Raw genomic sequence first — 25,135 nt, forward strand, 5'->3', positions numbered from 1 at the left:
GTTTATATCATAATCTGTGACCATAAACTCATTCTCTATTGCTGTAGGCACTAATACCTCGTTAACGCACTGCAGTTCTGCAAAGTCGGATGCTCTCCCTTCTAGAACTTCCTTCCCATCCACATTCCAGTCCGAGGCAAGTTCCTTGACTTCGCATTATGATCTCATCAGACTCGACAACCAATTAACTCGAGGAAGAAGTATTGCCGCTTCCCTTGTCATCGCACAAAATAACTGTAGCCATCAAAGGCATCTTTCTTCCCGTGGGGTTCTTTATATGGTCGGCCTCCAGACTTACTATAGCCATTTTAGAGATTTTAAGTATCTCACACTTCAACTATTCCGCTCCCCACTTGTTTCCCCGTGTCCAGACCCTGTACCCGAAGACTCTTGTTGTGGGAGCCAGTGACGAGGAGACGGGTACCACGGATGAAAGCTATCTCGTTCACCGATTTCTCATGACCTTTCAGCGTCAGTTTGAGATAAGCCATTTTCTTTTGAGTTGACGCTTGGGACGCCACTTTGTGAGTGGTGCCCGCCAACTCGATTGCACGACTTCTCCTGACAACTATAAGTTGATTTGTCCACAGGTTATTACGCGCAAGAATGGCCACCATACAGATGCGCAGCTCTACGTGTGTGCTGGCCCATATACAGTAATACAGCGGCATCTGCGTTTGCAAATTTCATGCACTCACCTGCAACACAACAATGCAACATTTCGAAAATCGCCTTGGGCGATGAACTTAATTATACATAAACTTCGTAGTTTCAAATTTTGAAGCACATCAGATAAGTCGTTGTTGCACGATGAATGTTCACTAAATTTGAGCCCTTATCACCTGCACACCGTCATTTGCGTCGACTCGAAAATGGTAAACGAACTTCTGCGATCAGTTCGCATTACGAAATTACTAATCGATGACAGACCCTCAATGCCTAACAGTTATCCTCGCCATCTTCGCCATCATCAGACTCGGATTCCTCAGCTGCCTCCTCGTCAACGTCAGGTTTTCCATTCTCCCTCCATTCTTCAGCCACCTCCCGACAGAGTGTCTTCAGTGGTTTCCGTTCCGCGTCTGGTTTTACCAGCTCGATTCTGTAAGCCTGCATGGCATGAGCAATGGCTCGTTCTTGCTCCTCACGTGCGAGCTTTTTTTTCCTGGAGATGGACTGTGCATGCTTGGCCATGGTGAGATGTGAGTGAAGTTGATTGAAAGGTATTCTTATTCATTGTGCCAGTCAACAGACTTGCAAGTCCGAGTCGCACGAAGTGTGCGATTACATATTGAAGCACAACCTTAGCAATGATCGACGATCGCGAAGTCTATCACTCGCTTATCAGTTGATTAGAGACTCTCGAGACATCCTCGACCGGCATTGCTCTGGCAATGCACTCGCTCGTTTGATCACCTGCGGAATACAATTGTATTGTATATAGAGGCTATATACATGTATTGCATCAGTTTCGGAGTCAGATGTCAACATGTCACACATTGGGACCTATAATTGTGAAAATTTAAGAACAAAACATAACATCGCACAAGAATCTACACTCATTTGTACCTATTAATGCTGCCAACACATGGTCCCGTATGAAACCTATGTAAACCACCAAAAAGTTTGATGAAAAAGTGTCGCAGTGGAGTGTTGTGCGAGACAAACGCCAATGCCGCTATATTACTGTACGCGCAAGATTATGGATACAAGCTGTCATCGATACGGGTCGTACGGCCTATCAATCATCGAGCGATGACAGGACACTACTGTTACACGCATTTTCATCGAAGACCACCGTTAACATCAGATTCTTCCCGTGTTCGCGCACTTTGTACGGCTGCGCGAGCTGGTACACGCAGGACCGATCCGTGGTCCACGACACTACGGTCAGCTACTATCTGGCATGTTTAGGTTGAACTCATCTTAACCGGTCTTAGCCAAGTGGTTAACAGATTCGAAATCCGTTCCTCATACATTGTGCAGGTTCAAAACCCGCCGACAATAGTTTTTCTTCATGATTGCACCTCCAATGGGCATGAACTCACGAGGTCTTCGAACGTCAAGCATGAGACTCATGGCCAAGTGGTTAACAGATTTAAAATCTGTGGTGTAGGTTCGAAACCTGCTGACAGTAGTTTTTCTTTATGATTGGACCTTGGATATGAGCTCATGGAGAAGTCTTCAAATGTCAACTATAAGGCTTATAGCCAAGTTATTAACAGATTCGAAATCTGGTCCTCCTGGATGGTGTAGGTTCGAAACCTGCTCACCATAGTTTTTTCTCTATCAGATCGCACCTTGGATATGAGTTCATGAAGAGGTCTTCGAACGTCAACTATAAGACTTGTGGCCAAGTCGTCAACAGATTCGAAATCTGGTCTTCCTGGATAGTGTAGGTTCGAAACCTGCCAACAATATTTTTTCTCTATGATCTGGGGACTGGCAAGGCATCGAGTGCCCCTCTCGAAGGCCACACTGGTTATGTCCTCTCTGTTGCAATCTCGCCGGGTGTATGTTGCATCGTATCTGGCTCACAGGACAAGACTATCCGTGTGTGGGATATGGGACTGGCGAGCTATTGGGCGCCCCTCTCCAAGGCCACACTACCTCCGTTAATAATGTTGCGATCATCTTGTATGGTAATCGCATCGTGTCTGGCTTGGGTGACCAGAGCATCCGGGTGTGGGATATGCAGACTGGTGAGGGAGTTGGTGCCCCTTTCCTAGGGCACACCGGACCCATTTTGTCTGTCGTAATCTCGCCTGATGGCAAACGAATCGTGTCTAGGTCGTCCGACAGGACCATCCTTGTGTGGGATCTAGAATTCCCAAACCTGCACCAACCATTCGAAGCACCTGCAATATGTTTTTCATCCAACCCAACTCATGCCCTTCACTCCACCCTCTTCTTTCTCCGTGACTATAAAACCCCAGCCTCTTTTGGCCCAAACGAGGAGGGATGGTAGGTCCCGAAGGATGACTTCTCCTCTGGATCCCGCTCAGTTTCCACCCGCTGGTGTATGCCCCAGGTAACACGCTGGTGATACCGAATAATGCCCTGCAGCTGGACTTGAGTCATATCGCGCATGACAAATCATGGCACAAGTGTCGGGAACAGTAATAGGTTGCGTTGCCTTAGTATCTTTCAGTTGAACTTTGGGCATGTACTTATGTCGACTGAAGATCTATGCGCATTCTACAGATTTCACACAATACATGTTTACCTTCTTGCACTTTGCTCGTTCCGTTCTGCTACTTAGTGGCCTCGCTCTCACAAAACAGTTTAGGACTGCACAATGATTTCACTCACTACATTTACATGCTCACCTCCTGTCGCCACTATGCTCTCTAGAATTGCTTCCTAGTTTACTTCCTGCAGGATAAAGTGTGCGAGCCAGAACTCAATGTGGCCTTGAATCATCGTTACTCAACTAGGGTCACTCTCCATTGCATCTCTATCTAAACAGACGGCTCGCCGCAATTGACTTCTTCAACCTTGAAGTGGTGTGCAACCGCATGGACTGTGACGCCATCCAAATATCCGGACAGCTCTCAACGAAATCAATTTACAGGCAGCTCAAGTATAAGCAGCTGCTAGTCTGCAATCAGCCTCTCCCAAGCATCTTACGATGCACATTCACCAGGAGAAATGAGAGAATGAATGGTAGGTGATGGTGATTGGAGGACGTGAGGCAGAGAGGAGGCTATGTGTGGAAGCTGGATTGGAGAGGGATGGTTTTGGACGTCGACTAGTGCTTAGAGATTCATTCCTGTAATGCTATATGTTAAGACAGGGTATAGAGCCACAAGATGAGACCAATCGCCGTCACACATACCTTTGAAATAAACAGGCTCTCCGTCGTGATATCTGGCGGTGCCTGCCTCAGGAGGATTTTGGTTTGCAAGATTAGCGGGGTAGTAACACGTTATTATCAAGTTGGCTCGATAAATTACTAGGGCACAGTGGGATGCATATTCGATTGGTCTGAGGGCACGCTGTTACAGATCTAAATCACATAGAGGGTAAAAGTTCAGAAGGAAAAGCGCGACGGGAGCGACTCGCCCTTGCTCCTATAACGCGAACTATACTCGTCACTAGGGAAGTATCATCAGCCTCTGTGCACTTTGAATGGGAGAAATAGTGAAAGATTACTTACATAGTACGTTGTCATACTACACAATGGCACTGCGAGAACATTGGTTATATGGAGGTGTCAAGCCATTCACTGGGGAACTCATCCCCAAGATTCTCGTGTCCTCGTTTCCACTACTGAACAGAGAATGCCATATGCAGATAGAAGAAAGAGTGAAATGAGCCCCTGCTGGCTATTGGTGAGTCGTAAGCCCGTGAGGCAGGAACAGTCCGCCTTGTGTGCAATGTTCAGATGCTTCTTGGACCAGAAGGTAGTCCTAGTTAGAAGATGAAGTAATAAGGGTCGGAATCCATCAGTTGAGAGTAAAATCACACCTACACGAAGTGGTGGCACTAAGAACGCAGACAGTACCTGATGGTACCACGATAGTATTGGGCTAGACGGATGTTGCGTTGTCACTGATGTCCGAATCTACATTTTTCGGGACGGAGGACGATCCCTGGATGATGACTCGATGGGAAAAATGACCATGCGACTGATGGTGAGATGGGGGGGAGGCTTCGTACAGGTGGAAGATGGTTTTTCTTGCGAGTGGAGTCGAGAGCATGTGTTTTACAAGGACACGTCAGTTGTGAAAACGGAAGAGGGAAACACATGCATTTCGACAGCGCATTGAAGTAAATGCGAACGCGAAAGAGATGAAGCGCCGCCATCATAATCACACAAAGACCACGGGTGCCAACACGACAGCCTCACCTATCGATCTCATCTATGCATCCATATATGTAACTTCCACGGGAGAATGAGCGGAGGCTTCGAGTATTGCAAGTTAGTATATCAGCGTTACAGGTGAACGTCGAGAGAGTGAGTCTACTATTAGACTCACGCTGAGCTATACTTGGACGTCGATCATTCATTTTGCAAAGCATGATCGTAGCCTTTGCCAGCAGTGTCACTGCTTCACTTGAAGCATTCGTTCAGTCCTCCCAAAGTGGACCTTCTTTCTTGTTATAAACTTGCAGGCGGTGATGTGTATAGCATGGGGCCAGGTCAAGCCGGACCATAGAAACATCGCGTTTTATCCACACGCCTAGAGTTTTATATTTTTTCTTCGGGAAGAAACAGCAGCCTACCACAGGGAATCATAGACACGCTTGTCATCTAAGTCTCAACTGTCTGTGTCTTCATGTCTACGATATGGTCAAATGGATCGAGATTAATGCCGGTGGGTCACCGTGAGTGGCAGTCGGTTCGGGTTCTTCTGTATGCCGTAGGTTACCTTCACATTAATGAAGGCGCCCAGCTGATTGACATGGGTCTGGATCATGATCCATGAAATGTCATTTGGCCCTGATTATAGTCAGTGGGCTTCTCTTTAGCATTGCCTCGACATATCTTCCGAATCAAATTTTCTCAGAACGCCTTATATAAACGCCGCTGAGAGCTGAATCCTCATGTTTGTGGGCAAGAAACGAACGGCTCTGTTTGCCCGTACGATGAAGCCGTGACATTGAGCTTTGGAAAGTCGCGAAGACGTCGACCAGCGCCAGACACGGCCAGTGATCCGGGTATGTTGAACTTCCGAAGGGGTGTTATTTTTGGACATGTATGCAGTTTATTTCTCGGGTAACTGGCAGCTCGTCAATTGGAGTAATAAAATGGGAGAATAAAATAAGAATTGAGTGGGCTAGACCTGGCTAGACAGATACACTCCAACAGCTGAGAAGGCCTTCGGTTGCTATTTCCAAAATGTCACACACCTGTCAGACGAAGTTGCTAACTCTGCGCATGAACATGGCTGGTCGATTCTAAAATGACGTTGCCAATGTCGGCTTGACCTTATGGCCGTCTGGTCTGGTCCATTCTAAAATGACGTTGTCGATGTCGGCTTGACCTCACTGCTGTCCTCTCGTAAATGCGGACCCTTGATCCATCACTGCATCGGTTAAACCTCCATATTGGAGACGCTCTGCGCCTTGTGACTTGTCAGAGTGTCTTCATTCCAATCCTCGTTGAATAGAACCAAGTTACAAGGTTTAGCAATACTACAAGGGAAGGTAGCTAAACTCGGGCCCTATACAGCGAGGATTAGAACAAGGTACTTGCCACAAAGTGTCGAACGTCTCCCATGCGAACCGACGCGGTGATAGCCAAATCAGAAAAAAATTAGGATCCGCGTAAGTAATTCATGGGAGGACAGAGGAAGCCGGCCGTAAGGCCAAGTCGACATTGACGACATTTTAGAATTGACCAGACCTTCAAGCATAGCAGTGAGCCTATAACCACGCGGGAAAGAAGCATCTTGCCTTGAGAAATGTTGGTGATTGATTGAATTCTTGCCCTGGCAGGTTCACAAGCTGGACGCATGTGCCTATGAACCTGCATATCCGCTTACGATAAGAGCCCCTGATGTTCAGTGCCTAACGAACACCGAGACAGCATAAAAACGGACAGCGGACACACCTCTGCAAGTCAGTGCAAGACACCCGCAATCCCTCTGCTAAGCCCTACTCAACTATAATCAACCTCTAGTGAAATGTCATCACATACTCTGGTGTCGCCACCCACTGCTCTAGTCACGGCAGAGCAAACCGCGCTCGACACTATCGTGACCTCCACACAGCACGTCATACAGAAACGCGTCATAGAATATGTCAAAGAACACGTTACAGAGGTGTCCCAGACGTTTGAAGGTCATCACGAGTCCATCTCCGTGGTCGCAGTGTTGCCCAACACGCAGCGTATGGTCACCAGTTCGAAGGACAAGACACTTTGTTTGTCGGATTTGACGACGAAGAAGGTATTGAAACGTCTGGTGGGGCATCAGAGTGATGTGACTGGATTGGCGGTATCACGAAACGGGAAATTCATAGCAAGCTGTGATATTACTGGAGGAATCATTCCCTGGAGCGGAGAAGGTGTTTGTCTCATCAATGATGCCCGGGGAGCCGGGTTCACTAAAACCAAGTCCGCTACCCATAACGGGACCACTGCCAAAAACGAAACCACTGCCCAATCCGTCGCTCTTCAACTCATCACGGCCCACCACTCCAGTGAGGTCTATATATCACTGGACTTCTCTGCAGATGGAAACACTTTGGCGAGTGCGGGTAACCATTCAGTGAAGTTTTGGTGCACAGCTACGTGGGAGGAAAATCAAGATGCAATCCATCTTGATGCAGTTGTCCACTGCGTTCGGTATTCGTCATCTGGCGAACATCTCGCCATCGCGACAGAGAACAATATCTGTATTTATAATACAGCGACTAGGCAGCGCATCAAAACGCTCAAGGGCCACTCGGGTGGCACCTGCGCACTCACATGGACGCTCCAGGGACCATACCTTCTCTCAGGAGGCGGTAAACGCGATCCTACCGTTCGGGTGTGGGAAGTATTGAAGGGGGACGAGATCGAAGCCTTCCGTGGTCACACTGACAAGATCAGCACCATTTCTGTCAATGATTCCAACACCGTCATCACTTCCGCATCTTCTGACGGCAGTATCCGCCTCTGGCCGTTCCCGAAATCCAACGTACTCGATGTCGCCGCCGGCGCGTTTTGCGTCACATTCTTCAGCGGAGGAAATGATCATAAGATATCACAGTGGGTGCTACCCTCGACGGGTCTGGTGTCGGTATGTTCTCATTGATTTCTCATGATTTCGTCGTCTCATCTCGCGGATTTTAGACAAAGACTCAAACGAAAGTTACTCACTGGCACAAGGTATGTTCTTGTTATTGACTCTCATAACACAACTCGAGCATTCCACAGACCTATACCCTCACCCTCACCATGGATGAGACTGCCTACACAATAATCACCACGTGGGGGAAGTTGTCTACGGTTTTGGAGATATTCACACGATACATCAAGGCAGATGCCAGCAACTACGTCTGCTTTGCGCACCGTTCGATTATTTATACACGCATGGGTGATTGGGAGTCCGCGCTTAAAGATGCAATTCGGGTGAGTTATACCGACGATTACTGAATCCCTTTAAGATATACTAACTTGGATCGTGACATAGTCCATTAGCATTCAAAAGTCGTTGATAGGCTATATGGCCAAGGCCATCGCCCACTACGGATTGAGGCAGATTCGGGAAGCGAATATTGCATTTGATCTCGCGTTGAGGTTCGCAGCTGGAGATTCAGCAACCCATCATCTTCTTGTTCTGATCAGGGTAGGTTACATTTTTTTCTTACATGCTCTGTGCTTCATTACGATTTTCAGGCTATTGCGATATTCAATACACATGCACACGATGAAGCAATCATGTATGTTAATGATATGGCCGAGGTTTCTCACGATGCCGATCTTCTTATTTGTCAAGTCGTGCAAGTGAGCATCAATTCCGGTTCGTGTTCTGAATCTGAGACTGATCGTTCTGCGCTTCGCGCATCAGGTATACTTCTACGCTGAAATGGCACTCGCCGCCTCGAAGAGCAACAATCGCGAGAAAGCCATCGAGTACATCAATGCCGCCATCGAAATCTCTAATAGCTGTTTCCTCCAAACAATGGACTTTTCTATCTACAAGGAATTCATCGTGGTACATTGATACAACATACGACTTAACATGATGTGGGAACTCAACCGTGCTCTTTTGCAGCTTTTCGGGTGGAACCTGAAGTCGTTGTGGCGGACCGTAAGGAAGTATAAGTGTCTTATACTCGCCCGGACGTGCAACATCGAAGCACTCGAGTACTACCTGTCACTAATCGAAGATTCCGACAAAGCTCAGAAGGCCAGCTTGCGTGCTTGGTTCGCCGGTGAGTCTTTTCAGTCATGTCAACCATGCTGCCGTCCTCAACTATCTTTCATTTAGAATTCAAACATGCGGGGTGTATGTCTTCGGCCTCGAAGCAAGTGGTGGTGGCGCGTTGAAAATACAGAGGTCTTTTATGCGGTTATCTAAAATATTTATTGCGTCCCTTTGTACCTGCGTCGTGTACTGGCTCATAACATGAATGCGGATCAAAGATTCTTCAATACTTACACACCACGAGTCCTTCCTCATTACCCACTATGAATGCCTTTTGTGCACATGACGATGATCATGTTTTCTCAGCTCGTCTTCGTCACCGTCGATCAGTCGAAGCAAAGCATCCGATACTTTTTTTTTAAAATAAATTCTAATTTTATGTCTATTGAGAGTGAGGTTCTATGCAGGACAGTACTGACCAGTCTCGGAGCCCCATGCTTCGGTCCGATACTTTCGATAGAGTAAACTCCTTTCAGTTGCACGGCAATTGTATAGTAACGGAGTATTCAGTGACTCGCACATGGAAACATTCAACATCTTCCGTACCCCAAAACATGTTGGCATTGCACTCATACAGGGTATACATGCATGCTAATGCACTACGTCATCAAATGTCCATTTCCCCTTACGCTACACCGTGGCGCAAGCCAGCTTGACAACAGCGCAAAGCCAGCAGTTGCATCAGTAACTGAGCACCTCCATAATCCCATCCATAATCTCAACCGCATCCAGCATATTAAACTTCTCAAACTGCAGCCCAGCTGGGACACTATAATAATAATGAATGTCATCAGAACCCGAGGAAGGGGGGAGGAGAACAAAAAAAGGATATAAAAACGACATTTACTTCCACCCCGTAATCCTCCTCACAGGCCAACCTCAAAAAAGCCCTCTTCCCAACCTCGGCAACGATTTCTCCTCCAATACCGCCCGTCATACCAGCCTCGCGTCCGATCACGAGCCTCTTCATCCTGCGTACGCTCTCGACGACCGTTTCTATATCCCATGGCAATATCGTTCACAAATCGATGAGCTCGACTTTGGCGTTGCGAAGGGAGGGAGGGACGAGTGGTGCGAATGATGGAGGTAGTGAGTTGAGGAGACGGAGGGCGCATTCGCAGTGGTAGACAGATGCGCCCCATGTTAAACGTTAGATCAGATCCTGGGATGAAGATTTCAGCGCGGGAGAGGGTGAGGGCGAAGTCGTCGATTGGGACTTTTCGACTGTGGGTAGAATTAATACATGCGTACAAGGAAGTAGGAAAGGGGAACATACCTGCAGAACGATAGAGGACTTTGGGCTCTATGAATATATTATATGACTGGATTTGGATGGCGGATGGCTGAGAGGAGGAGGCCTTTGCATTAGATTAGGGAACGGGGGATTACGACCTAGTGGTACGTGAGTTCATTCAGAGATTTCGTCGTGGAATCAGTAGTACGATGGGATAGGACACACCTTGAGACCAGATGCGCCCATGAAGAACCTTTCAGGGCTCTGTGAATGGTATAACCCACGGCCATTGTTGGTGTACGCACGGTTAGCCCGCCAATAGAGAAATGTCCACCTGAATGGTAGCGAAACTTTGCGGCATCGTTCACGAGCTAAGTTGAAGGTCAACCTCGAAGTTTAAGATTTGGATGAAGTGAAATGAACCTGGTCAAATGCGGGGAATATATAGTCAGCGAACTGGATTTCTGTAATTGCAGTATGCCCCATGAACGCGAGGCCAATTCCAAAGCCTACAATACCTTGCTCTGTCAATGGGGTATTGAAGACGCGTTCGCGACCTGCAGTACGATCGGTTGTGCATATGACGTGGTGTATGATTAAAACGTACCGAATTCTTCTGCTAAGCCCTGTTCAATGCGCGAGGATAAATGACGGATGAAGACATGGTAATGCATACCATGGTACACCTGAACACCCCGCCAAATGCTATGTCCTCACCAAATACGACGGCACTATCATCCTTTGCAAGTGCAATACTGATGCCGTCGTCACACCTTCTGTGTAGAGAAAAATGGGTTACCTGAGGGCATCTCGCACAGCCTGGTAGAGGTTCGTCTTGCGTGTCGCGGCCGCCAACTGATGTTACGATCAGGTTCCTCAGTTTGCCATGATATTCCTGGAGTTCTGAGAGCAGATTCTCGTGTCATGGGAAGAAGTTGAGAAGATGCGACCGATGAGGAGTGACCGCCCGCAGATGGGGGCTCGATGGCAGTGTTGATCGCTGTCGTCTGCCATTGATGGGACTGGTTCTAGATGAGTGATACCGGTCCCGCCGGAAGTTGAAAGAGAGGCTTATGAGTATACGAAATGTAAAGTGCAGACGACAGGAGTACTAGTATTGGAAACCCAACCCGTCAATACAGTACATAGTAGTATTTCTTTCGTTTTTCGTTTACATAACTCAGACTCTCGCTCAACACCAGCGGACTTACCATATTAGGTAGTTCCATGCAGGACACTTTCGCTATTCCGTTTTCCCCTAGTCTCTTACATTCGACTGGGAGGAAGTCATATCTCAGTATGCCTACTACATTCCTTACTGATGGACTATAGAACTTACTAGAGTTTGTTCTATCTAGCCCAGCGCTCGTCTTCTATCAGGGAGAGCCGCATTAGCAGCAAGGAGTAAACAAGATGGGCTGTAGTTCCGTGCGTAGGTTCCACGTTCAACGTTCAGTTGCTGTGCAGATATCACCGGGACCATCGCTGTCCGCTCTCCCATCTCGAGAGAACGACATACAGCCACTTGTGTTATTCTCTCTAGAAAGGTCATCGAACTCGTGGTGGGCCAAGTGAAATTGACGCGGAGACGCGCACAATACCTCCAGCTAGTAAGTCGCAAGCCAGTAGCCAAATGATCTGATGTGTTAGGGCGAAAGCGCGATAAAAGAACTCTGTTGTGTTAACGCCGTTGAGAAGCTTCCAGTTGAAGCATGTGCGAACAACAATCGAATTGCATGTGTCTTCAAATATTCAGTACATCGGTGGTGATATCTACTCTAACGTAAAGGTTCGGAAAGGACAGAAAGCCTAGCGGGAGCTGGAAGCAGACGAACTTGTTTGTCTAACGCGTGAAAGACGTGGGAACCACCTTGTGAGAACTGCAAAACAGCCGATGCTCTGGAACATGTTCAACGTCCAATAGGAAAGGAATCTGTTACTAGTAGCTGGTACTTCTGATCTGCAACATTGCTGGTGTGGCTCTGTCAATCACATTGGATGTCCCTGTTGGTGGCGTACTGCTGCTTGAGGCACTAGCATGGGCTTGCCGGCGAGGAGGACGTCGTGGCTGCGCCAACTTACTCCTTTTTTCCGCTGGGGGCACTGGAGGTGCGCTACGAGACAATATCAGCGTTGCGATATGGATATCGAAAGGTTAGGAAAACTTACATATTTGCCTCGTGTCGCAAAGACGTCCACAGGGGAATCCTGCGTGGGCGAGGAGTATAGTTCTGGGGAGCAGAGGAGCGAGAAAAGAGACGATTCATCATGTTCTTCATTCCAGACCTTTCGGCATGGCGAGTGGTGGTAGCAGTGCAGTTGTTGGGTCCAGGTGGTGAACGTGGATATCGATCAACTGTCAAAGGATGGTGAGACGTGTACCGACACTACTAGTATGGCACTGTACCATATGCAACTCTCGCGGAAGAACTCCTGATCATTGCCTTCGACGCTTGGCATACTGGCAATGTCGTATACACAGCGGAGCTGTTGGAATGTAGCTCAAATCCTAGTATAACAATGTAGACAGCTGCCAACAATAGCGAAGTTCGAAGAAGCGCCCACAAGTGAGTCACATTTCGACTGGCACATTCGTGCTAGTGTTTGCTTAGCTCACCTTTCCCATAATTAATTTGCAGTAACACAGCACACTGAACACTTGCGACAACTTGCAACTTTACTACTGCTCTTGTTCTCTCATGAGAGGTCGACGCAGCTTGTTGTATTGCAAGTTGCCTAGTACGCAATCGGCGATGCAGGTCTTAGGAAGGTATGATCAATGATCTATCACCCTAGTTGGCCGCCTTGACATGTCAGTGAGTCTGAGATCCCTGCCAGTGCGTGCAGTTGTTGTTCGCATTTATGACAACGCAGCAGCATGTAATTTGCAGTGTTGTCTTGCAGCTTACGACTGGGGCCGACAGGACCGACTCGATGCCGATTACTGAGGGGACTCTGACCGGACATCATTGGTTTACTTCCACCTGAAGATTTTCGTCCATAATGAAGTAATGACTTCCAGCCAAGGATTCAAGATTTCGATTAAAAACGGCTTCGAAGGTCATCTGAGCATTATACCTGTTCCTTTCAAGAACGGGCGTACATCATACCCTCCCCTGGGACAGTCTCTGCATTAGGTAAGTTATCTGTCATTTGTATGCATAATCACTGTCCATGTGACAAAGCGGATACTCTCCTAGCCCGCTGTCAACTGCACAAATCGAACAATCAACATGTATATCCCTGACAAGATAGCTGTCATCATGTCATCAGGTGTTTACCATTACGGGGATGGACCCTGAGAGACCCCCTGGGTTTTTCTATACGCACATTCAATCGCCATCAAGGTTTTGCTGTCGCCCAGTCGGTGATTAATGCACCTCCTACTGCCTAGCCCCTTTAGCACGAGACGCTCTTGCAGGGTCAAATTTAATATTGGTCTTATAATCCGTAAGCCTAACATTTGCTGGTGCATAGCGTTTTACTCCCATTTACTTCCATGTCAATAAAGTCCGTAATCCATAATACGACCCCGACGAACGAGAAAGAAGATGATTTGGAAGAGTTAGGACATATGCCAGCACCTAATGGCCAAACAGCTTGTTCAGAATCAGGCCCTCCGGATGGCGGGGTTCGGGCCTGGAGGACTGTTTTTGGGTGGTAAGCTGTGTCTCAACCCACACACTGTGCCTAACAATCACAACGATGCCTAGTTTCCTCATGCAATTTTGTGGTTTTGGGTAGGTTCTAGCTCCGTTTGTCCGAGACATATATCAGTCAATGGCACTTGAGCAGATACATATCGTCTTTTGGAGTTTATCAAGGTACGCAACAGTCGCATGAGTATTTTTATCCAAAGTTGATAAATGACCTCGGAAGATTATTACACACGAACTTATCTGACCAACTATCCGCCATCTGCAATATCGTAAGTAAATATGCTTTTACTCTGCAGTGCTTGGTCTTAGTCAGTCTCAGATGGATTGGTGCATTGACTTCGTTCCTCGTAGTCAATGTCACGTTGATCTCAGGTCCGCTGTACGACCGAGGGTGGTTGTAAGTTGCCATATATTTATACAGTCAGTCGTTAACTTCTGCACAAATTACTGATAGCTATCGATTGATAATTGTGGGGTCGCTGGTCCAATCACTATCCTTGTTCGCTTTGTCCTTTGCAAAGCCTGGTCAGTTTTACTTGGTGAGCAGCACGGCTAATCTTGTCGTCGATGGGCTACCTATATGTGGCGACTAGATTTTCATGGTTCAGGGTGTCCTTTCTGGGATTGGGATGGGTCTAACGTATGGTCCCTGCATGGCAGTCGTCTCCCAGCACTTTTCCAAAAGACGCACGTTGGCGATGTCTCTCGTCGCGTCCGGTTCTCCACTGGGTGCCGTGATTCATCCGATCATGCTGAATCATCTTTTGAATGGTACCGTTGGCTTTGCAAGAGGTGTTCGCGCCAGTGCAGGTCTTGTCAGTGCTCTGTTATTGATCGCCTGTTCATTCATGCGTGCACGAGAACTGCCGGCACCGACTGTCAGTTATATGGTAGTGGTCCGAAAATGCTCTCACGAGGTTCTCTTCATCCTCATGACCGTTGGGTATGTTATATCTGGCATACGCCAAAAGGATTCACGGTATTGATAGTTGATCATGCCCAGGGCAACACTATTTCAGATTGGGTTTTACTTCCCTATATTTTACTTGCAACTGGACTCTGCGAAACATGATATCGACATCAAATTCTCGTTCTACTCCGTACGCCGAGGGTTATTCTCTTTATTGTTGACTCTTGACTCGCTTTAGCTTGTGATAATGAATGCAGCCTGTTTTATCGGACGCTGCACGACAGGAATCATTGCAGCGTATACGGGGGTGTTGAACCTCATCATCGCATCCACCATCGCATGCAGTACCATCATAATATCCATGATAGCTTTGAGTGATGTGGCCAGCGTAGTTGTGCTAGGACTTGCATATGGCTACTTTTCTGGTGTTTGTACGTGTCACACTGCAGCTTGTGTAATTCCCAGCGCTGACTTTCCAAGATATCGCGCTGATAGTCCCATTGGTAACTGTGTTCACACCAGATTTGTCTGAGCTAGGGTTGGCTTCTCTTACATCTGCATTCCGGTGACGTTGACCCTCCTCATATGTAGAGCGCGAATGGGCATATGTTTTACATTTACTGGTATGTATCATCCAGCTCTGTCTCGAAACTTCTGACAGTGCGCGAATGGTCAGCTTTTGGTGGATTACTCGGTGAGTAGTGACTTCTGGTCTTTATCCGCCATATCCATCATTGAACCAATATTTTCAGGCGGTCCAATATCAGGCGCTTTGCTTGGTTCTCAATATAGGTGGTGGATACCGTCGCTCTTCAGCGGAGTGAGTAGTTCACGTTCCTGTACTTGCGCAAGCCCTGTGCTAAAATTTGCATCTAGCTCATCTCCCTCGTCGGAAGTTCGATATTCGTAGTGATGCGCCTGATGATATACCACCGAGGAATAAACGGACCCCATCCGTAGCTGGAGGGAATACGTGGATTGTTCCGCTGGATTCTATCGAGGCTGGTATTCACTCGTGCTGGATTACATATGACGTCTTGGAAATATGTGTAGTGTGGATTGTTCGTGTATTGAACGTGTGTCTAGAAGTATAAGCATTCTTGGACTGATCTATGCCGTAGCAGCGTGCGGGCACCATTCCCGGCTTCAAATCGAACGAACAACAGACAACGTAAAGTCTCTAATTCGCAGACGCCTCCACGGCAATGAAATCATCGACAACCGACGGGCTCTACTTTTACATCAAGATAAACTTTAAACTAGATTTAAATCATCATTTAAATCTACTCCAGTGTCCACGACCATTGGTCCCTCGTATTAACGAAGATCAAGCGCCCCTTGCAAATTCTGATCTCGAATGATCTTAGAACAAAGCAATGCGACAGGGTCAAATTGGTCAAGAGGCAAAATGAACGGCGAGCAGCAAAGCCGAATATTACACACCACACTCGGACCGATAACTTTCGCTTCCTTAGGTAACTTGTCAGTCAGTGTTCACTCCTAGTGCGGCCTATCATCCGTATGCGTAAACCAGTGGAACAGATATGACGCGCAACGCCACGCACGTCGAGCAAGGTTTATTATGTCAGCGAGTATCGCTGGCGTAGTGGCCTAAAACGGAAAGAAGTTTTGGAATTCGAAAGTCTGTTGCCTCCCAATAGATTAAGGTTTCGAGTAGGGCAAGCGAAATGCATGTCTCCCTAACGTGGCAATATAATAACACTTTTCAAGCCTGCGGAACGCCGCTTGCGTAGTCATCCTTGTTTCCTTCAAGTCCACTGTCAACCTTGCAAGCCGAACAGCTGACTATTTAAATTTTCCTAACGAGGCAACCGTTATCAGGTATCCATCCTCCAATCGCAAGGGCACGCACCCTATGGGACCCTGCAGCCTAAGATTCTTATATATGTAATGCATTCATCGAGATGACTCGCTGACGGGCCTGTTAGCGACGTCACGGCAATGTCTGGCAGCCCCTTTAGTATGAGGTTGCGCGGCATCCTTGCAGGGTCAAGGGTATTACCAGCAGCTGCGAACAGCTACAGCATCCAAGCGCACGTCGTTGAGTAGACCACATATTTTGAACGCACTGCAGGCTGTAGATAACCATATCGGAGAATAGATTCCTGTAGGAAAACAGATTAGCAACAGGTATCGAGCAAACGAAAGTTCTCACCAGGGGGATATCGCCACCAAGACCCTTCCAGTGCTTTCTATGTGGTATTCTTCTACCATCGCCCATATTCAGAAAGAGTACATAAATGGTGCGTGGATAACTAGTACCTGACTTTTGGCTCTAGGCACACCAGATTATGGGGATAGATTCATTATAGCGGCCAAAAGTTGTTCCGGCAATTTCTCATACCATATACAGACCTATAATAAATATGTAATTGGCGCGCTTGAGAAGACGTCAATTGAGAGACGATATGCTCAAATTGCGAACGCATAGGATCGAAACGTGGTGTCGTTGTCCTCGGAAAATATACTGTGAAGTGATTGACGGTGTGCACATAGACATGGCGATCATCGATGGTATAGGTAAAAAGGCAGGAGGGATACGTGACTGTAGTAATAGTCGGAGGCATGCATCAATAACGGCTGTTGGTTCTAAAGGGCAATGAGAACCCAAGATCAAAATACAAGCCAGAGCTTACAGGTCTAGTGAAACAGATCGGAGAACTACTCCGCCTAAAACGAATAAGAGCAAGGACATCATGTGTGTGTAGTAAGTGCTCACCGAAATTAAGCAGGAAAGCAGCAATAGTGCAATTCTTATCCGCCTATCACTTCTTGCAAGATTGAATGTCCTACACGATGTTTGGGAGATGAATCGTCTGGAAGAATCTGGTGGACCAGGTCGAAAACAGAGCGCCAAGTTACCGATGTAGGAGCCTCGCAGCAGGAGTTCACGAGCATGAGGGAGGTGTCGATACCGCAATATTCCATCTCGGAGTAGACTCGTCTGAATCGTGACACGGCCATTGAATAATTACCTCTTCGGTCTTCCCTCATTCTCTTTCTCAGCTGAATTCCCGGCATCGTCAAATCAATTTGGCCGCGAAGTGTGACAGAGGTTCCATAGGCGACTTGTATAGGGTGTGCGACGTAGAGCTATCCAATACGCTGCGGTAAACTCCGAAGCCGAATTTGAAAGGTGATCATCGAAGTCGACTCAGCCCAGAGTGCAGCAGCCCACGACAAAGCTCCGATTCAAATCAACACGGTGCGATCAGCTTGTCCTTCCGATAATTTTACTGGAAGTTGAGCGTTCTGCATATGCGTTTACACAGGACGTACGAGGACCCTTTGTGAGAGGGCTCATTCAACTGCCTTGTCACAATTGACATGCGCCGACATGCAGCCAATCACAGGGTCAGATGCGACCCCAGATTTACTAAATCAGGACGGTAGCAGTATTTTCAAATTTTCCCGCTACCGCGTCTTGTAAATTTCGTTTTCTACTATATTTTACTTTGTCTGCAATTGGTCAAAATTTGGCAGCAGTGGGCTCTGAATAGCGGTTTTCGAATAGACTCGTATATCACTCTGGACAGACTGGTCGCACCAGCAGACCTTAAACAAGGAAGACAACCTCAGAAGTTCAATGGTCCCTCTACCTCCCATCAATTTCAATGCTCGAACCAATGCTACGCTGACCACATAAATTACTTTTGCGCACACAGAAAATCTCGAAACACAGGAAAGATAAGCCGAATATATCATATTATTTCATATCCGTCGATATCTCCAGTGACGACAATGAAGACCCATGCGGTGTTAGCCACGAATCAGTATTTGCCTCAGGTCACCGGGTACCTGAGGGCCAGGGGCTTTAGTACACCTGGAACACGAAGACAGTCAGCCATTAGCTCCATCTGGCCCTGTCATTCCGGTTGGGGACTTCGTTGACGGCAAGACGAGCTTGACTTATAATCTCCAGGCCCTGCGTTCGCTGTCATACTGTTTTACTCGCCAATCAGTTCCTTCGATGTCTGTGGCTCAGCCCAGAATTCGTGATGCGCTTGTGGCGCACGAGAAGTCAAATGCTCTGGAAGAGCTGGGACATGTGCATTCATCGAATTCCTCGCCAGTTTTTTCGGAATCTGACCCTCCAGATGGCGGATTTTGGGCATGGGCAACTGCTTTCGGGTGGTAAATTGTTTCTCAAACGATGCCCGCGAGTTGCATATCTCATATTCACAATGGCAGTTTTTTGATACAGTTTTGTGGTTTTGGGTTCGTTCTGACAATGTTCCTTAGAGAGACGATATTTTACAGCACTTTGACAGATACGTATCGTCTTTTGGAGTGTATCAAGGTGCGCAGCGTTGGAATGATTGATTGTATGCATGGTTGACGAAAGAACTAAGATTTTTACACGCGAATTTACCTGGCCAACCAACCACCATCTGCAATATCGTAAGTAAATGCACTTATACTCTGGTGCCTGTTGTCTCAGTCGCTGTCAGGTGGATTGGTGCATTGACCTCGTTCCTGGCAGATAATGTCACCTTGATCTCAGGACCGCTGTACGACAGAGGATGGTTGTAAGTTGCCACATGTTGGTAGTAGCTTTTTTCGCACTAATTTTTTATAGTTACCAATTGATGATTGTGGGGTCGGCCCTCCAATCACTATCCTTGTTCGCTCTGTCCTTTGCAAAGCCTGGCCAGTTTTACTTGGTGAGCAGCACAGCTAATCTTGTCGTCGATGGTCTACCTATATGTGGCGACTAGATTTTGATGGTTCAAGGTGTCTTTTCTGGGTTTGGGATGGGCCTAACGTATGGTCCCTGCATGGCAGTCATCTCTCAGCACTTCTCCAAAAGACGCACGTTGGTAATGTCTCTCGTCGCAGTCCGGTTCACCAATGGGTGCCGTTATTCATCCGATCATGCTGAATCACCTTTTGAATGGCACTGTTGGCTTTGTGCGAGGTGTCCGTGCCAGTGCAGGTTTTGTTAGTGCCCTTTTACTAATCGCCTGCTTATCCATGCGCACGAGAGCACTATCAACATCGAAACCGACCATCAGCTATAGTACAGCTGTGCGAAAATGCTTTCGCGATGTTTTCTTCATCCTCATAATTGCCGGGTATGTCACCTTTGGCGCTTGCGCAAGTTCCATTCAAAGTATTTACAGCTGACCGTGCCTAGGGCAACAATATTTCAGATTGGGTATTACTTCCCTATATTTTACCTGCAACTCGACTCTATCAAACATGGAATTGACGTCCATTTCTCGTTCTATTCCGTATGTCTGATATTTTCTTCGTCGCCGTCCACTTCCAACGCGATTTAGCTTGTAATCATGAATGCTGCCTGTGTCATTGGCCGTTGCACGGCAGGAATGATTGCAGTGTATACGGGGGTATTGAACTTCACGATCGTATCCACTGTCGCATGCAGTGCTATCATAATGTCCATGATAGCTCTGAGTGACGTGGTCAGTGTGGTTATGTTAGGACTTGTGTACGGCTACTTTTCTGGTGCTTGTATGTGTTGCACTGCAGCTTGTGTAATTCCTGGCGCTGACTTTCCAAGATGTCGCGCTGATGGTACCGTTGGTGACTATGTTCACGCCTGACTTGTCCGAGCTAGGGTTAGCTTCTTCTACGTGTATAGTCTGGCGATGTTGACCCTCATACGCAGAGCGCGATTTGGGATATGTTTTGCCTTCACCGGTGTGTAGCATCCAGCTCTGTCTCAAAATTCTTGACAGTGCGCGAATGGTCAGCCTTTAGTGGATTACTCGGTGAGTATTTGCTTTCCGGTCTTTGTTTGCCATTGAACCAATATTTCAGGTGGCCCAATATCAGGAGCTTTGCTTTCTTCCCAGTATAGGTGGTGGTTAGCGTCGCTCTTCAGTGGGGTGAGTAGTTTTGCATTTTTCTTGCACTTGCGCAGCCCCATACTGAAACTTGTATCTACCGTAATAAGCTCATCTCATTTGTCGGAAGTTCCATGCTTGTAGTGACGCGCTTGATGATATACCGCAGACGGTAAATGTAAGACACTATAGCCACTCACAGTGCGCGGAAACTAGGCGAAGTTCCCGCGTGTTCTATGTACGCTTTTTTCGGGTCAGTATATATACTTGTCTGTTCTACATACTCATCCTTGTGCTGTTGGTGGCACCAGGATGGCATAATGTATACCTACGCGCAGTTTCAATATATTTATATGTTGCTGTATTTGCTACCAAACTGTTTCACTGACATCATACAACCATGAGGCAAAACACAAGCCAATCACCGCCACAGTTAGGGCAGTCACGTGAAAGTTTTACTGAAGCATTGAACGACGGCAGACTCTGCTCCCCTCCCTTCAAAGTGTTTTGAATTCTTTCTTTGCTGATACAGGTGCAAAATACTGATATGCAATCCATCAGCGAGCACGACGATGAAGTGCGTTTGAACTTTGTACATTCGAAAGTGATGTGCTCCATTGTGCTCACGAGTCATATCATGGTTGATGTCTTCCAACGATACTGGACCATTGCTGGGTGCTGCTACTGTCATATTATGAGGTCGGAGCAGATTTCTTTGTGTTATTCTCTAGAGCAGCGCGGTGCGAGAATGCGCACTTCTGTCGACCTTGATCACGGTGAATGGGACGGCCTACCAGTGCAGTGTTTAGATTTCTGATCTCGTAGCAAGATGCAGCATTGCCTTGCGCTTCCTTTCAGGTGAGTGCCTTCCTTATGAGTATGAATTGCCTACGAACGACTCAAGGGCAGGAAATATCCTAATACTGATATATTGAGGCGATGCTGGTGACTTCACCCCAAGGAAAATCTTATCGAGGGCGTGCTTGCGATTCAATTTCTACATAGATTGCTTATATTGCATGCTCGTATATCTCCTTGCGGTATTCAATGGGTAGATTTCCTCGCTTCAGCATTTACGTTCTCTTCATTATTTTTCTTCAGTAAGTTGTCAGCATTCACTCCTAGTACAACTGATCACCAGGTCACTCTTATGACAGGGCAAACATTGGATCTTATTTTCTCTAGATTTGCCGTCGGCCACACAAGCCGAACAATCGGCAATCTTCAAAATAGCTGTCATAATCCTGTCAGGTATCCATAATCACAGGGATGGACCCTGCAAGACCCTATGGATTCTTCTATGTGTGCATTGAGATCGCCGTCAACGACTTGTTAACGCCTGCCGGTGATGTAATGCAGGTCTTATCAGGTAACCCCTTTAGAATGAGGTTGCACGGCACTCTTGCAGGGTCACAATCAATATTGTCCTTATAATCCTGAATACCTGCATCTGCTAGTGTTCAACGCATTACTCGCCAATATTTCATTCGATGGCGGCTATGGCGGAGGCCTGGATTTCGCAATGAGCTCACGACGAACGAGAAGTTAGACGTTCTGGAAGAGCTGGGACGCAAGCAGTCTTCTGACCCCTCGATATTGTGTTCGGAATCTGACTCTTCAGATGGCGGACGTCTGGCATGGACAGCTGCTTTTGGATCGTAAGATGTTTTCGAATGGTATTCACAAGTTTTGCCTCTCACATTCGCTATGATGTTTAGATTTCTGATACAATTTTGTGGCCTCGGGTCGGTCCAAAATTTGTTCGATCGAGGCATCGGTTAATATTTCTCAAACAGATACGTTGCCTCTTTTGGAGTCTATCAAGGTAAGTACACAGCAGTGGCATGATACGTTGTGTACATGGTTGACAAACGAACTTGGAAGATTTTTACACACGAATTTATCTAGCCAACGAACCACCGTCTACAATATCGTACGTGAATGTACTTCTACTCTGATGTTTGTGATCTCAGTTAGCGCAACAGATGGATCGGTGCATTGAACGCGTTCCTCATACCCAGTTGCACCTTGATATCTGGTCTGCTGTACGACAGAGGGTGGTTGTAAGTTTCAACTTTTCATGACGTTCTTAGTCAGTTGTTTATCACGCTGATTGCCGATAGCTACCATTTGATGATCGTGGGGTCCTTGCTCCAATCACTGTCCTTGTTCGCGTTATCCTTCGCTGAGCCTGGTCAATTCTATATGGTGAGTAGCCCCGCTGATCTCATTGGTGGGCTACCTATATCTGTGACTAGATTTTCGTGGTTCAAGGTGTCCTTTCTGGGATTGGGATGGGCATAACGTATGGTCCCTCCATGGCGGTCATCTCTCGGCACTTCTCCAAAAGACGTACATTGGTGATGTCTCTCGTCGCGTCCGGTACACCAATGGGTGCTATTATTCATCCGATCATGCTGAATCACCTTTTGAATGGCACTGTTGGCTTTGCGAGAGGTGTCCGTACCAGTGCGGGTTTTGTTAGTGCCCTATTATTGGTCGCCTGCTTATCCATGCGCACGAGAGCACTGTCAACACCAACTACCAGCTACAGTGCAGTGGTACGAAAATGCTCTCGCGAGGTTCCCTTCATCCTCATGACTGCTGGGTAAGTTCTCTTTGGCATCCGCATAAACCAAGTCGAAGTCTTTGGAGCTGATTGCACCTAGGATCACGCTGTGCCAGATTGGCTTTTACTTCCCTGTATTCTACTTACAACTGGACTCTATCAAACATGGGATCGACGTCCAATTTTCGTTCTACTCCGTACGTTTTTTCTTTTTCTTTTTCTGCGTCGACTCTCAATCCGATTTAGCTTGTGATCTTGAATGCTGCTTGTGTCGTCGGGCGTTGCACAGCAGGAATAATTCCAGCGTATACAGGGTTGTTGAACTTGATAATCGTAGCCACTGCCGCATGCAGCATCCTCATCATATCCATGATAGCCCTGAGTGACATATCCAGTGTGGTTGTAATAGGCGTTGGATATGGCTACTTTTCTGGAATTTGTATGTTCACACTCCCGCTTGTGTAATTTCTGGCACTAACGATCCAAGATATCGCGGTGTTGGTCCCGCTAGTGACTATGTTGACGCCCGACCTGTCGGAGCTAGGGTTGGTTTTTTTCATTATACACTGTCTGGTCAATCGTGTTGAGCCTCCTATGCAGGGCGCGAATGGGCATATGCTTCGTCTTCACCGGTGCGTATCAGTCAGCTCTGTCGAGACTGCTGACAAACTGCGAATTTCAGCATTTGGTTCAATGCTCAGTGAGCAGTGTTTTGCCGTCTTTATTTCCCATTGAAGCAATGTTTTCAGGTGGTCCAATATCAGGTGCTTTACTTTCATCTCAATATAAGTGGTTGATACCATCGCTCTTCAGTGGGGTGAGTAGTTGCAATCGTTCTCGACCTTCCTTGTGCTGAAATTGTGTCCTGTGATCATAAGATCACCTGTCTCGTTGGCAGTTTGGTGTTTGTGGCGATGCGCTTGATAATATACCGGCCAAGATGACCAGAAAATACCTATAGCTTGGCGCGGAAACGAGGTGAACTGTTTGTTCTTCGAGGGCTTTTATTGGGGCCGGTATATACATGTACTGGAAGACAAGACTGAGGCCGGACAGGAGGCGGCACTATCTTGCGGTATGTGCGTGGTAAATGTATTGAAAGCATGTGTAGACATAGATATATATTTCAGGACTACCAATCTACTAATAAGTGGAGTACATATTGTACAATGTTGAACCGACCCTGGCATCAATCTTATCTTCATCAATCTTGTCTTACCCGCGGTCGGGCTTGGGATTCTAATAATTAACATTAGCCTGGCCGAGAATAACTTGAAATCTCTTTCGACCTCAAAAAATCCTAGGAATTCGGACAACCACACCAATCGGAGCAATTCCATGGTGCAACACTTTGACCATCGTTCGTCCGGCGAGTTACGTCACTAGACTCAGAATTCTCGCTGAGTGCATCGGTGCTATTCCTGTTAAGTACCATCTAAACAGCGGCTCTGAGACGGTCCTTTCAACCACGCTATTCATAGAGTAGCTGGACGAGTTCCGAGGAGTCTTCGTCTTCTGAACCTGTTTTATCAACTTCGGACGGGAAAACTCCCTCGAGTCATTGATGGTTCATCATCGAACGATTCTTATGCTACTGGTGGCTGGCCGGAGCTCCTGACGCGGCGAACGCAAGCGCCTATCTAGTATTGATCAACTTTCGGTAATATTGATGGGGTGGGAGACCTGACCATGGTGCCATGGCACTTTCTCGCGTTGTTCCGCCCTTGGATGCTACATAGACTCGGCGGAGCCACCATTCTACAAGCTTCACTCTTCTTCTCCGCTCATAGCCTTGCCTCGCGCTGTAACAGCCTGAGGGAAGGCTTGATGAGCGGAGGAGATTGATTATCTTTGGAAGCGGCGTTTCGAGTCACCGATCGAGCGCTCACTATATCGCGCGCTCAATTAGAAGGAACAACTCGAAGAGTACTGTCATCCTTTTATTGGTCTACTTCCAAGGAGACATCGAAGCATCCTGCTGTGCCTCCCAGGTTCGTCCTTCGAGCCACATTATCGTTCTTTTCAGCCACTGGCGAGCCTTCTTGCCTCGTGGCTGCTGGTGAGATCCGAGTCG

The 25,135-nt window shown here is 47.2% G+C and overlaps 7 protein-coding genes across 7 annotated transcripts; 6 read left to right on the top strand and 1 right to left on the bottom strand.

Annotated features, from left to right (window-relative positions):
• The first annotated feature begins 698 nt into the window (after positions 1 to 698).
• On the top strand, positions 699 to 1,503 carry BJ212DRAFT_779116 (uncharacterized protein). Its single transcript, XM_041344056.1, has 2 exons — positions 699 to 1,199; positions 1,243 to 1,503. Exons 1-2 carry the CDS (start codon positions 922 to 924, stop codon positions 1,439 to 1,441), a joined length of 477 nt encoding a protein of 158 aa, XP_041187790.1. The 5' UTR covers positions 699 to 921; the 3' UTR covers positions 1,442 to 1,503.
• A 7,893-nt stretch (positions 1,504 to 9,396) lies between these two features.
• Positions 9,397 to 11,306, bottom strand: BJ212DRAFT_1388837 (thiamine diphosphate-binding protein; the record flags this gene model as incomplete). Its single annotated transcript, XM_041336942.1, has 12 exons — positions 9,397 to 9,482; positions 9,529 to 9,619; positions 9,729 to 9,838; positions 10,008 to 10,082; positions 10,131 to 10,180; positions 10,318 to 10,356; positions 10,377 to 10,463; positions 10,516 to 10,649; positions 10,700 to 10,718; positions 10,769 to 10,868; positions 10,909 to 11,114; positions 11,304 to 11,306. 11 exons carry the CDS (start codon positions 11,304 to 11,306, stop codon positions 9,540 to 9,542), a joined length of 903 nt encoding a protein of 300 aa, XP_041187791.1. The 3' UTR covers positions 9,397 to 9,482; positions 9,529 to 9,539.
• A 43-nt stretch (positions 11,307 to 11,349) lies between these two features.
• BJ212DRAFT_779264 (uncharacterized protein) lies at positions 11,350 to 11,723 on the top strand. The gene is made up of 2 exons (XM_041344057.1): positions 11,350 to 11,389; positions 11,451 to 11,723. The coding sequence occupies exon 2, from the start codon at positions 11,506 to 11,508 to the stop codon at positions 11,665 to 11,667; it is 162 nt and encodes a 53-aa protein (XP_041187792.1). The 5' UTR covers positions 11,350 to 11,389; positions 11,451 to 11,505; the 3' UTR covers positions 11,668 to 11,723.
• Positions 11,724 to 13,666: 1,943 nt separating this feature from the next.
• On the top strand, positions 13,667 to 15,571 carry BJ212DRAFT_1282516 (major facilitator superfamily domain-containing protein; the record flags this gene model as incomplete). The annotated part of the gene is made up of 11 exons (XM_041331688.1): positions 13,667 to 13,752; positions 13,806 to 13,832; positions 13,888 to 13,916; positions 13,972 to 14,020; positions 14,071 to 14,148; positions 14,206 to 14,290; positions 14,345 to 14,694; positions 14,755 to 14,851; positions 14,900 to 15,092; positions 15,142 to 15,199; positions 15,361 to 15,571. The coding sequence occupies 11 exons, from the start codon at positions 13,667 to 13,669 to the stop codon at positions 15,569 to 15,571; spliced, it is 1,263 nt and encodes a 420-aa protein (XP_041187793.1).
• A 3,081-nt stretch (positions 15,572 to 18,652) lies between these two features.
• BJ212DRAFT_1580520 (uncharacterized protein) lies at positions 18,653 to 19,563 on the top strand (the record flags this gene model as incomplete). The annotated part of the gene is made up of 7 exons (XM_041342281.1): positions 18,653 to 18,816; positions 18,874 to 18,900; positions 18,954 to 18,982; positions 19,035 to 19,083; positions 19,134 to 19,211; positions 19,262 to 19,346; positions 19,401 to 19,563. Coding segments are annotated over 7 exons (594 nt in total), but the record flags the coding sequence as incomplete, so codon positions are not given.
• BJ212DRAFT_779530 (uncharacterized protein) lies at positions 19,339 to 20,741 on the top strand. The gene is made up of 9 exons (XM_041344059.1): positions 19,339 to 19,346; positions 19,401 to 19,757; positions 19,820 to 19,916; positions 19,965 to 20,157; positions 20,207 to 20,264; positions 20,315 to 20,346; positions 20,400 to 20,417; positions 20,467 to 20,534; positions 20,603 to 20,741. The coding sequence occupies exons 2-9, from the start codon at positions 19,534 to 19,536 to the stop codon at positions 20,666 to 20,668; spliced, it is 756 nt and encodes a 251-aa protein (XP_041187795.1). The 5' UTR covers positions 19,339 to 19,346; positions 19,401 to 19,533; the 3' UTR covers positions 20,669 to 20,741.
• A 1,737-nt stretch (positions 20,742 to 22,478) lies between these two features.
• BJ212DRAFT_1203113 (major facilitator superfamily domain-containing protein) lies at positions 22,479 to 23,878 on the top strand (the record flags this gene model as incomplete). Its single annotated transcript, XM_041329106.1, has 8 exons — positions 22,479 to 22,555; positions 22,616 to 22,700; positions 22,751 to 23,100; positions 23,162 to 23,258; positions 23,308 to 23,500; positions 23,549 to 23,606; positions 23,662 to 23,693; positions 23,799 to 23,878. Coding segments are annotated over 8 exons (972 nt in total), but the record flags the coding sequence as incomplete, so codon positions are not given.
• Between the last annotated feature and the right edge of the window lie 1,257 nt (positions 23,879 to 25,135).

This window comes from Suillus subaureus (genome assembly GCF_016647635.1).
Source record: "Suillus subaureus strain MN1 chromosome Unknown BJ212scaffold_46, whole genome shotgun sequence".
Taxonomy (NCBI): Eukaryota; Fungi; Basidiomycota; class Agaricomycetes; order Boletales; family Suillaceae; genus Suillus; species Suillus subaureus.

Coding starts and splice junctions, on each gene's coding strand:
- BJ212DRAFT_779116 (XM_041344056.1), top strand. CDS start 922: ATGACAGACCCTCAATGCCTAACAGTTATCCTCGCCATCTTCGCCATC. Junction 1,200..1,242: donor ATGCTTGGCCATGGTGAGAT/GTGAGTGAAGTT, acceptor TCATTGTGCCAG/TCAACAGACTTGCAAGTCCG.
- BJ212DRAFT_779264 (XM_041344057.1), top strand. CDS start 11,506: ATGGGCTGTAGTTCCGTGCGTAGGTTCCACGTTCAACGTTCAGTTGCT.
- BJ212DRAFT_779530 (XM_041344059.1), top strand. CDS start 19,534: ATGGGTGCCGTTATTCATCCGATCATGCTGAATCACCTTTTGAATGGC. Junction 19,758..19,819: donor TTCATCCTCATAATTGCCGG/GTATGTCACCTT, acceptor GACCGTGCCTAG/GGCAACAATATTTCAGATTG. Junction 20,158..20,206: donor CGGCTACTTTTCTGGTGCTT/GTATGTGTTGCA, acceptor TGACTTTCCAAG/ATGTCGCGCTGATGGTACCG.